Below are 13042 nucleotides of genomic sequence, written 5' to 3' on the forward strand. Positions count from 1 at the left end.
ACATAAAACCCCCTCTAACATTGTCCTTTTTTGAGATTCAGCAAATAGACAGATGGTATCACCGAACAGAGGTAATATTGACAGTCTGAGTCACCCTGGGAAAACTCCTGTGCCAGGTTACACCTTCAGAGACACTCACACACCTGGTCTGTTAAGGCTCTGGTACGCAAGAAAAGCACCACGGTGACATAACACCCAAGGAAAAAAAACTGTTCGTAGCTTCATTACTGAATTTAGATATTTGGGGTGTGAGGATGAAGATCACTATGCTAATTTTGAAAATATAGCTGTGGGCTGACTTCTGTTCCACCTAATACAGCAGCACCCTGATTCGACAGCGGTTGAACTGGCCCCAGGGCTGGATTTGACCCTCAGCAGTTTACACACACAGATCTACCAGAATTGAACTTTCTTCCTATTCAGGAAGAATTGGTTTGGTTTAAGAATAGGATCCAGACCAAAAAAGGTCTGGGTAATTTGTTATCACGTACCTTCTGGTCCAAATCCTCAGGTGAGCAAATCCTCAGTTTATGCAAAGCCTGCAAACCAGTGCTGGTCTGAAGCCCACTTTTAGAGAAAAAAAGGGGAAAAAAAAAAACCCACCCAAACCCTAAACTCCAAAGCTCCCTCCAACCTATCCTTAACGTTGCGCTTTAAAATGTTTTAAAAGCCCAAGTGCTTGAACCACGTGTAGCATTTGGACACTAGAAGCTGTTAACTCGCTTTATGCAATCCAAACTCCAGAATGTTACTGTGTTGCATCCTCTTAGTTCTAGCCACCTTGAGACTACTGCCTTGCAAGATAATCAACAGAAATTAATTCCTTAGGGCTCTGCTATCCTAACAACCAAATCAAATGCTTGCAACGTGTAGGCTTTCCCTTTTCACCCCAACTGGTAGGGTTATTGCTTCCCCAGTACTATGTTTCCCCTCGGTTCCTGATCAGCTGTTGCCATTAGAGACAGGCCCACAGCCGTGTCAGACCAGTTTCTTTCAAATTCCAGTATCAAGACAACAGAAAGGAGTATTATTTTAAAACACACAATGCCTCCTGCAATTTCCCACATGCAATGTTGGGTAGACTAATCTCAGTCATAGAGAAATAAACCCATACTAAAATCATAAGCGATGAATTACACATCGACCTGCCACATTTGCTTGCTTCAGTTTTTGACATTTTACAAGAAAATAAACAAAGTAAATGCAGTAAGTGTCCAGCCCACATATTCTAGATCATTTCCTAAGGCCCACTTCCAACTGTCTCATAAATCCTGGACTGCGTGAGTTTGCTTTAGAGGGAAGATCTTGAGCTGTTGCTGAGAGTATGAGCACACGCGAACAGGGCACGCAGGCTGATTCATCTCTGGCAAAATTTGGAGAAAAGGGCAGGAGAGGGTCCTGGACAATAATTATCAAGCTTTGCATGGCTGTGACATGAAATAACCTGAAGTTATTTCATCTATGACATCAAATCACCTCAAGATAAAGACCACTATCAAGCTGGTCATATTCCAAACAACTGTCTGCATGTTTTTAAACCTCCTTATGTTATATATTTTTGAATTGGTTACCCTGGCAAGTGTATTACTCTTTACCATTACAGTTCCACAAACTAACATTATAAGGCTGTACTTCTTTTAAAGTATCATCATTTTTTCCTGACGTGCAAGATAACATGCAAAATATTCTGAAAGACATATTAAACAGCAGCATGTCTTGTGCTGTCCATAAAGAAATAACTCCATTACAATCTCCTAAAGGTAAAAGCCACCTGTAAAAAAACTACAATCAGTAACAACTAACTCTGTCAGCATTATCAGCCAACACAGGGGGGAAACTAAGCTCTTTGTGATAAGCAACTTTTATCATCCTTATTGTACAATTTCACTTTTTGGGAAGACTGTAACAAAGTGGTTTATTTGACCTTTTTCAGCACGATTTCAGACGTGGGTAAAACAAATATACCTTTGAGTTCACTGATAATTGTACCTAAAGGATAAGATAGACCAGAAATGCAAGCCAGAGTTGTTAAGACTTACACCAACCTTTGGTGCCATTCATCGTGACAGTGCGTGCCCAGTTTGCAGACCACGAAAGTGAAAGATGCAACTGCTACTAGAACCTGTACAAAAGCACAGAAGGAGACAAGCCTTGCTGCAAAGAAAACACAGATGACGTACAGAGAAGGACTCAGAAGACAGACAAGAAAGTGAAAGGTTACAGAGCTGACCAACGGCACAACCAGAAGTAAAAGAGTCATCCTAAGAAGTAACTCTGGCTCTTACCTTGCTCTGTTCCCTGAAAGCACGAACAATAGCTGCCTGTGTTACACCCTGGTTCTTGTTTCCTCAATGGTGTTGAGGAATCTGGCCATTTAAAGACATTTCATCTCCACCTGCTGTCACCCTGGCTAAAAGATCAGCACTTTCCTTTTCAAATGCAGACTTTTGGAAAGCTTTTCACACAGGCAATGAATTACTACATGTAGGTATTTTAAAGAGAAGACATGTCTCACTCGAAAATCAACTCAGGATATTTCAAAGCAAAACGGAACTGTTTGGGTTGTTTACAGACTTGAGATAGAGCCATTTCATACAAAATCCTCTGTAGTTCAGAAACCACTTATCATCCAGCTTTCCTGCAACAACTATAGCCATTCAAGCATATTCAAGCTGCCTATCCGGCCTTACTCTGAACGGAAGCCTCTCCCTTCCAGAACGACATTTATTTTTCCAGAATCTTATTTCTTTTCTGCAAGTAACCAAAGATTCCGGTTCTTTCCACCTGAAATACATTTGGTCTCCTCAGAAAGTCTCAGAGGTCTTGAACTGAGCATCTAGAAAATTCTAAAGAGCAATTTCTCAGTCTCAATTCTTCATATGAACCAGGGTTAAAATTGAGGCTGAATCAATAGTCTGGTCTCATTAAGTGACTGAATGAAGGGATGCAGAGATCATTGTCCCCCTGTTAGTCACTGCAGAGGACTGATCATGGCCAGCTCTTCTAACCAGAAATTCCTGGTCTCACTAAATTGTGACATGAGAATATGGGTGGGACCATTCTATACACCATTGACAACTTCTGCCCTGAAGAGGTAAGCCAAAGATTGTTCTGTATTTGAATGTACAACAATTAACAACGCATGACTATGATTTATGAGCCTTCCACATGCACTGATTCCCTGGGCAATTCTGAGGAAATATTAGGTGACTTTTGAAATAAGGAGCAAGCACAATATTTTGGATGGAACTTACAGCTCACAGGTTTCGCCAGTCCTGATATATACATACGAAGTGTGATTAAACAGCTTACCTTGAACTAGATTTCAGCTGTTGTTCTTCTTCTTGATGTTCCACAATGCCATGCAGTTCTGGTGACACAAAGACTTCTTTATTAACATTGCTCACCCAGCTGTTCTTTGCTTTGTTTGATTTGTTCTGACTCACTTCAGCTAAAACATGAAACAAGAATATTGTTGTCTCCCATATGTTCATACAGGATTTCTTGAGAAGCAATTCAGTCCCACAGCTATTTCAAAAGTCCACTAAAGTTGCATTGTGTGCAGAAGCAGATCTGGTGCCTTCTGAAGAATAAACTTTTTTAATGCTACTGGAAATGTCACATACTGCTCCAAATACTTCACTCTACTACTGCAGGTACTTCTGCTTTAGGCCTGAAAGTGATCTTAAATGAAGAAGTTTTCTACAACAACCCTGATAAAGGCTGATCCTCTAGTTCTTGCACCTAGATAAACATTGAAAATTTAACCTTGGTGCCTCAAGGAAACAAAAATAATTAAACCATAGGAAACTGAAAATACGTTGAAGTTCAGTTAATCAAGTGAACTATTCCCTTCCTACAGATGTAAACTAGAAGTTGGTCATAACTCTCATTTCAGCAGGTGGCTAATTCTTTACAGATAGAATTACCACATGAAGTTCAGAAGGTAAATATAAAAAAACCCAAACAAACAAAAAGCCCCACCTAATTTAGCAAATGCAAATACATTCACATTTCTTTCCCGGGTGGGACAGAGTCCTATTCTTCTAGAGTCAAAACGTTAGTTTATGTTATTTCCTCTACTGCTTTTTGCACTTCTCCAATGGGTTAGAAATGAAGGATTTCTTGGTGTGTAAAAATAAGCAAGATTTTTATTCTCGCTTTTGCTATCCATAACTGCAAGCAAAAATATCTTGACATCTAATGAGTCATTGAAACCCACCAACTGCACATAGCTCTGAATGTAGCAGTATGCTGCTTTGTTCAGGTAATATGATCGGGAGAAATTAATCTTACTTGAAGATAATATGGCTTTAAATACTTTCCTTTAAGCTACAAGTTACTGTAAAATCTCACTAGAATTTTACAGCTGATTTTCATAACCTTCAAGTCTAAAACCAGCTAAAACCACAAACACACCGCACTAAACACCTGTGAATTTTTGCATTCTCTTCTGTTTCAGACCTTTTCTTGCTAACTTAAAAATCCAAATCCATCACACACAGTACCCTCAAACTGACTAAACCGCCATTATCCAAACTCATCTCAATTCCTATATTCCCAGAGAAGATGTGAGGTTGCAGGATTAGACACAGGAAAACAAAGTTAAATTGTAGTTACAAAACCTATAGAAAGTAACAAGCTGTAGTCCATCCACAGCATTGAGAAGTGCCTTACTTGCTTCACTAGCACACAGCAAATCCCGTAACAGAATTTAAATAAATAAAACAAAACAAACAAACAAAAAAACACAACAAAAAATTAGGCTATAAATATCAGTACAATCCAGCGAGAATAATAAGAGTCTTGCCCTTCTAAGTCAAAAGGGTTTAGTAGAACTAGAGGAGGTTAAGAGGGGATGGGGGTCTCTTTCTCTAAGAAAAAAAAAAAAAACGCGCTTTCTGTACAAAACAGATCAGGACTTCAGATTAGGAAGCCAGATGCTGAAAGATTTATGATAGAAGTCTATAATATCCTGTATGCTATATCATATAATTTTTTGTGGATGTAGATTGACTGTTTACTTTCTCTCCCAGGGATAATGTTAATGGTGATCAGTTCAAAACCAGAAAAGGAAATGGTCACTTCTTATGTGGAAAACCTTCATTTTAAAATGCCTCGAGACAGGGCATGGATATTAAAGAGGCATGGCTTTAAAGAACTTCTTGAACAAATTATGGGTGAAAAAATAATCCAGAAATATATCTTCTATTTCAAAAAAGTCTGAGGTGCAATTGGCTGCAGGTTGGTCCTGGTCTTCAAACCTAAACATAATGGGGAGACAAGCTTTTGGCCTGGTCCGGTAGAGCAGTTCTTATGTTCTACTCTTTATTTTGTTTCTCTCCAAACAAAACACTGTTCCGATGTTAAACACAGTGCATTATCTTCCCACATTTTATTTTTTTTTAAATAAGAGTTTCATAATATAGTATTTATTATCAAGTGAGCACCAAGCTTGTTGACATTACTCAATTTACACACAATTACTGCTAAATTAATGTCTGCAACTGGTATCTGGCACATGAACATAGTTGGCTTTAAAAAACATTTCTAAAAGATCATTTGAGGACACCCACCGCAATGTGGGAAACTGCGGGTGCATTCACAGAATCATCACAGAATGATATGGGGTTGGAAGGGACCTCTGGAGATCACCTAGTCCAACCCCCATGCCAAAGCAGGTCCACCCAGAGCAGCTTACACAGGAACATGTCCAGGTAGGTTTTGAATGTCTCCAGAGAAGGAGACTCTACCACCTCTCTGGGCAGCCTGTTCCAGGGCTCCGCCTCCCTCAAAGCAAAGAAGTTCCTCCTCATGTTTAGGTGGAACTTCTTATATTCAAGTTTGTGCCCATTTCCTCTTGTCCTATCACTGGGCACCACTAAAAAAATGACTGGCCCCATCCTGTTGACACCCACCCTTTAAGCATTTATAGGTGTTGATCAGATCCACCCTCAGTCTTCTCTAAGGTAACAAAGGTAACATGGACACAGGATGCCAGTTCTAGCTGCCCAAACCTTCCTATATATTTCAGTAGTTATAAACGCTAGCTCTAGCTTACGGTCCCTACTGTTTCAAATGAAATTGAAGCACTTTTGGTCTCCTTAAAAACAAAAAAATAAATTAATTAATGTGTCAAAATTAGCACCCAAAAATCTTGGAAATCCATATTAAAGGGCAATTTCCTCAATCTTAGATTCTTTGCACATTCCAGGGTAGCTCACAGGGCCTCAAAAATGGACATGAGAATGCAGTCCAGGAGTGCAAAGGGCTTTTAATCCTCCACGTAAACACAAGTTAGTTCCTCCTGTTGGCAGTCATCACACAGAGCTCACTCTTTAATACACAGTATTGGAAAGCTTACGCAGAATCACAGAATTGTAGGGGTTGGAAGGGACCTTCAGAGATCATCTAATCCAACCCCCTGGCCAAAGCACTGTAAACTGTAAAAGATGGGAAAATCTCTCTTTTTGCATCATTTTCTGCTTGCAGAAATAGTGATATTCTTCTTGTATTTCACAGACAACACTGTCTAATGTTAGTTAAGTAAAAGCCAGCCTTTCCAAAATAAAATATAAACCAAATGCTTACCAAGAGTGGCAGGCCTGCGGCGCATGGAAGCTCTAATAATATCTGCTCCATGTATCTTATCTCTGTGCCTCTTCGACTTTGCTTCATAAAACCACTGCCCGCTCATATTCTTCAGCTGAACATCATCTTTGACTTTTTCTGGTAAATGCCTGGGGAGGGGAAAAAAAAATAATAAATTGAATAGATGAGATACACACAATCTACTTAGCTGTTTGAACAGAATAAAAGTCAGATTTTTTTGGTTTGGGGTGGGGGGAGGGGGGAGTTGTGCTGGTTGTTTTTTTTTAACCCTGTCTCAGCATGCTATTTCCATCTTCTGACTCGTTACCCTCCTTATTTAATTATGAAGGATGACAACAAGCTGGAGAGGGAAAAGCCTCAGCCCTGTTATCCTCAGAGCATCAGTTGAAGTAACTCTTAAAAAAAAAAAAAATAATTAAAAAAAATGCTTTGCTCTGATAAACTCTCAAGCAGAGACAACCCTGGATAAGTCTCCAGTAACTGCAGATCTTGACTTCTTGCCTCCAAAGGTCCATTTTCCAAGGTTAAAATTGAGATAAGCTAGCAGGGTAGCACAAGAAATCTGTGCCAAATTTAAGTCTCTGGCTGTTTTGGGACTCAAAAGATGCCATTTCAGGCTGTTCATATGGCACTACTTTTACACACCCATTCCAAAAAGGCATTGGAAATCTGGTGCATTTTTTTTTCTATAGGTTACACAAAAATCCTTATATGAATGCAATGAGTTACAAAGGAAGACAGCATCACACGAAAGAAACAACAAAATAAGTTTGTGCAATTTATTAATTTACATGTATCCATCACATGAACTGCAGCCATTTTCAATACTGTGAAGCAAGTTTTTAATAACTTGATTTCAGGCTTCAGAGTCACCCTGCTTTTATGAAGCATACTTTAACAGAATAAGGAGTTGCCATGTGCAACTTGAGAGGTTGTTTTCTTTCCTTGTTAGACATATAACACATTATGCTTATACATAGCCTGGAGACTAACCTGCAGACCAGGAAAGTTACTACATAGATTTAGAGAGTATTTAATCAAGAAAAGTCAAGTCAAGCTTCATCTGCCTTCTCCATTTATGTCCCTTCCTTCAGCAAACAAGCTAATTAAAGAGCCCAAGGGAGAAACCAAAACAAATCAAATTACTCAGAGACTTTAAGGCTAAACGCAATCCCCATTGCTGTGGGATGGAGCCATCTTCCACAGATAAATCCTTCCAATCACAGAATGGCTTGGGTTGGAAGGGACCTTTAAAGGTCATCTAGTCCAATCCCAAGGAGGTTCATGCCAGTTTTAAACTGCTCGTGAGTTTAGGAGAAGGAACTTTTAGTGCAATCAAGTAGTTATCATGACAGACCTTTTATTACAGGTTTTTGTTACAGATTTGACTGTCAAGTACAGGCAATCATTTGCAGCAGAGAAAGGACACTGAGCCAGTTCCAACCACCACACTAAGACCATTCTCACTTATCACTCAACTTCTCCTTCATCCTTGTACAGCCAGAATTGAAAAGGCTTATCTGAATGCATCAGCTATATTAGAATTTAAGTACCTAAACGGCTTTTTGAAAGTACTATCAACAGTCAGTCCCTCCTAGGTGTGTAAACAACTTCTCTGTCTCAAATCAGCTACACACAGTTGAGGCTGCCAGGAGTTGAGGTCACCGTTGGCATTTTTAGTGCCAACATTCAACAGTCCATAGCAGTACTGGGCCATTTAAAATTTGGTTGTCCCTCTTGCTTATAGCTGTACTTCTCTAAGAGCCAAAATACACACTTCTCATATGCTGCAGGTCTTCCAAGTTGGAGCATGAACACAGCAGTAGCTTCCCTCTGTCCTCAAGCAAATATATTACTCAGGTATGAGCCAACTCCTCATTGCTCAGCCAGTTTATGAACACAGCCAGCAGGAATAGTGGAAATATGGCACGCAAGGACTTTTTACACAGGTGATTGCTTCCCCCTTTCACCTTCTTTCCCATGTATTATTTACCTTCTCAGAACAGATGCTCCTTAGGGTAGGGATTGGCTTTTCAGCTGTTTGTACAGCCTGCAGGGCAGCAGAGCTCTGAGCCCAGCTAGTGCTTCAGGGCAGCGTGACAACACATGCCAAGGGAGGTTCTCTCTAGCAGGAAGGTACTGAGTCACAGGACAAGTATTCAGTGCCCTCACCCTGTTTGATTCAACCCTCCTACCCCAGACACTGCTCATGTCTTTCCCCTTTGTATTCAGCCACTGAAAGTAGGGTGTGGTGGGAGACCTTTACCAGTGAACTCAGACCGATAAATCGCTGTAGAAGTGGATGGGACCAGAGGCCTCTCAACTGTGTCAGGCTACTTACCTGCTTCTTGGACTCAGATCTGCGATCAAGTAACATAACAAGCAGGACAGAGACAGAAACATAGATTTATCATGGCTCTAAACTCTCATTAAATGTCACCCATGGACAATGCAGCAGTCATTATGGCTGAAAGCGAATGTCAGGCACCTTGCTCCCACCCCAGCTTGGTGCCTATGGAAGTTACTGTATCTTTACTCCACAAGCTCAAGAGGTCTTTTAGACTTTGGAAGAAAATTAAGCTTGCTAACAAAGGTATAAAGATGCCCTCAATTGTCCCCATACTTCCTTCACAAATGACCCATCTGGCTGATACGGCTTGTATGGTAAGAAGTGAAAAAAGCTCACAGCAGCTGAGTTACAAACTACTTCTTTTGCCTTCTCTTCTCACCTTGATAACACTTGATCTTTGTTAGCTTGGCTCACTCCCTTCAAGAGAAGCATTTGGCCTCTCAGTCCCATTTTTTTGAGGAACTAAGAGCAACATAAATATTAGAGCTATTCCCAGGCACTCCACAAAGCAAGCAGCAGATTTCCGCTATCAGAAAGACGATTGGTTTTAAGTCTTGGCAGGGAAAAGGCTTTCACGAAGTCTGCGTTCAACAACACTTCATAGACTTGTCACAAAAACCAGCTGCTGAGGTTGCAACTGGGAATTTTTACAACGCTACTTGAATTCTCAAGCTCTGCTATGAGCAGGCCTTGGGAGTAATATCAAACCGCTTGCACCGTGTGGGCCTGTTTGACTGCCAGGCATCAGATTTAGGTTGTGCTTTACCTTAAAAGGAACTATGGAGAAATCATGGTTTTCCACCGCTACATGGATTCCTCCTCAGAAGCCAAGAGCTGATTTACACCAGCTCCCCAGTCAACAGACAGACTAAATAAGTTGTCATTACGTTATTTTCCTCTTGGTGACCAAAGAGCTAGCAGGCTTTCAGATTGTAGGCTCAGTTGCCAAGTTTGCAATTAGGAGAAAAGGCAATAACGGCTTTACATCCGATGTAAGCACATATTCTGGAGTCCCTCAGTGGTCTGTTAAAATGCCAGTTAGCCTACGTTGCAGTTTTCAGCGTTAAACAGCCTAAAGATATAATAAAACTGGTGCCTGTATCTTCTATAGGAACGTTAAACTCAAGAAAATGAAAGTACACAGTTAAAAGGAATTAAATTCAAAATCCTTTTTTAAAAGAAACTTGAGCTCCCCTATTACTAAATGTGATTTTTCCTCTATGCCTAGGTGAAATATTTTTGATGGCAGGATGACAATTTTTTCATCCCACTAGGGCATCAAGTACCCACAGAATTACATTGATGGAGCATACAAAGCAACTGTCAGGCACTCTGCAGGCAAACAGAAAATCTACACACCTATTAATTGGGTTGTCTCTCCCCACCTCCGAAACATCTGATAGTGGGCTAAATCACATGTAAGGCAGGAAATCTGCTCTGATATTATCAGTCCCTGTCAACCTTCCTATCAGTAAATCCAGAATGATTTATCTTAAGCTTTGTAGGTTAACATAATAGCTCATTGCACGTTTGGGAGAAGTGATAATGACTTCTGTTTCTTTTTTTGAAACAACAGTATTTCCATCCCTATCTCTAAAACTGTTCAGCTACACCTCCTCAGTGTCTCATAATTCCTTCCCCTGGACCCCCCTTATTCAGGGTCCAAATTACAAACCACCACAGGATTTGCAAGATGGGACAATTAACATCTTCATAACTTATTTTAATGCCTTATTCCTCAATTGGCAGCTTAAACTGAGCTGTTCAGGCAGGAGAGCCTGTGTGGTGCCAGCACATTCTGGGCCTTCTTGTGACAGACCCCGATTTAAACATTTCTTAGTTTATGTTTGGCTCAAAGAGACAGATTCATTAGCATCTCATACCCCCTATTCTGAACATATGAAAAAAGCATCCCAGTGACTGCTGGCAATAAAATAAAGGCTTTTTAAAACTTTATACCACCACCTTATTTACAAATTCATGTCCAAAACCTCCCTCCTGCAAATGAAATATCAAATGAGTGGAGAAGGTAGAAGGAGAGAAAGACTTTTGAGGAATTCATCCTCACTTCTATTTGCTGCAAGCATAACAACAAACCCCAAGCCAACAAAAAGATAACAAAGGATTTAGGTTCTGCATCACCTACCAAACACAGACAAGAAACTTTTCATAGCATCACTCATGCAAGAACAGGAGTAAAAGAATATTGCACCAGGCGTTCTAAGTGTCAGACTTGCTGATTAAATTTTTTTTTTTTCTTCTTTGAGAGTGGGGAACAGCCATAAAAGGTTTACAGGGCAAAAGGAGTAACTGTTTAAACATTCCACATTGCATAAGCATGCCTCTTTAGCCCGCACATATTTAGATAAGGTGTAGAAAAAAAGTCTGTTCTGGCATTTGTTAGAGAACTACACCCAAAACATTTATAATGGGCAGCCCTGAGTCGGGAATATGGATTATTCCTTTTGTGTGGTAGCTGCACACATATGGTTTAAGTAATAAAGCAATATAATTTTAAACTGGTTGAGGGCTATACTAGTAAGAATAAACCAAACCAATGGGTTTATACAACCTTTCCCCATCCTTGTCATCATGATACCTCAGCAGCAGCACCTCTTTAATTCTTGCCTTTGGGGTCCCGTTAGATTGCAAGGTTTTCAGTAGGTAGAAGCAGGTGGAGACATGAGGAAAAGGGAATCTAGTTCTGGTTGTAGTCCTGCATGTTCTTCCATTTTATGCCTATTCAGAAGTCTGGGCATGTTAGGTCCACTAACAATATCCTGATGATTCAATCTCAGCTAGTATCTTGGCTTTGGATCCTTGGAGAACTAACTAGTCAACAAGTCTTGATGACTAACAAGATAAACTGACATTTATTCCAAAATCAGAAGAGAAGACAGACACATCCAGGCCTGGAGCATTAGAATGAATGAGTTACATGCTTGTAAGTGTGAGACAACTCAATTGATTTCGGAAAGGAAGAATCGAAAGCAGGTAGCTCTGTTGCCCATTGAAGTATGGTCTCCACCAGAATCTGGAACCAAAACTATGATCCCAACTTCTGTGCTGAGCAAGCATCTGTGAAACACTGACCAGATTAACCCTGCTAGACATCATTTCTCTCCTAGGAGATGGCCATGTGTGGGGCAGCAGAGTGGTACATTGTCCCCATATTTCATTTAAATCATATATAGATTCTGCACTGAAGATGAAGCTTAGCAGAGGAGTTGGACTAGGTGATCTCTAGAGGTCCCTTCCAACTCTGACAGTTGCGTGATTCCTTTATTTTTATATGCTTTTCAACTACATCACCTGCAGTTAACACTCAGACTTTTTCTCCTATCAGTAGTTGCACCATCAAGTTTGAAGTAAGCTTCATTTTATAAGTAATATGTTATAAATCATGTAATTAGATACTCCCTAGGCAGACACACAAAATATGTAAATTTGTTAGGCATTTCTTACTATACAGAACCTTAACTTCATTCCATTCAGGAAATTCTGGGCTGCATAGGGAAGAGTGTGGCCAGTTGGTCAAGGGAGGTCATTCATTTATGGTTGGACTAGATGATCTTAAAGGTCCCTTCCGACCTAGGCGATTCTGTGATTCTCCCCCTCTACTCTGCACTGGTGAGGCCACAACTGGAATACTGTGTCCAGTTCTGGGCTCCCCAATTCAAGAGAGACAGGGAACTACTGGAGAGAGTCCAGCACAGGGCAACGAAGATGATTAAGGGATTGGAGCATCTCCCTTATGAGGAAAGGCTGAGAGAGCTGGGACTCTTTAGCCTGGAGAAGAGAAGGCTGAGGTGAGACCTTATTAATGCCTATAAGTACCTAAAGGGTGGGTTGAAGGAGGACGGAGCCAGATTCTTTTCAGTGGCTCCCAGCGATAGGACAAGGGGCAATGGGCACAAGCTGGAACATAGGAAGTTCCATTCAAATATGAGGAAGAACTTCTTTATGGTGAGGGTGACAGAGCCCTGAAACAGGCTGCCCAGGGAGGTTGTGGAGTCCCCGTCTCTGGAGATTTTCAAGACCCGCCTGGATGCAGTCCTGAGTAATGTGCTCTAGGCAATC

At 40.6% G+C, this 13042-nt stretch overlaps 1 protein-coding gene across 1 annotated transcript in view; it reads right to left on the reverse strand.

Moving 5' to 3' along the window:
* SYTL2 (synaptotagmin like 2) overlaps positions 1 to 13042 on the reverse strand; it is a 64839-nt gene that overhangs the window by 27404 nt on the left and 24393 nt on the right. Inside the window, exons 3-4 of the mRNA XM_074155001.1 lie at positions 6592 to 6740; positions 3313 to 3451 (exon numbers count right to left, since the gene is read on the reverse strand). Of these exons, the coding sequence (XP_074011102.1) occupies positions 3313 to 3451; positions 6592 to 6740 (288 nt within the window). The remainder of the gene's footprint in view (positions 1 to 3312; positions 3452 to 6591; positions 6741 to 13042) is intronic.

Source organism: Numenius arquata, chromosome 1 (assembly GCF_964106895.1).
Source record: "Numenius arquata chromosome 1, bNumArq3.hap1.1, whole genome shotgun sequence".
NCBI lineage: Eukaryota > Metazoa > Chordata > Aves > Charadriiformes > Scolopacidae > Numenius > Numenius arquata.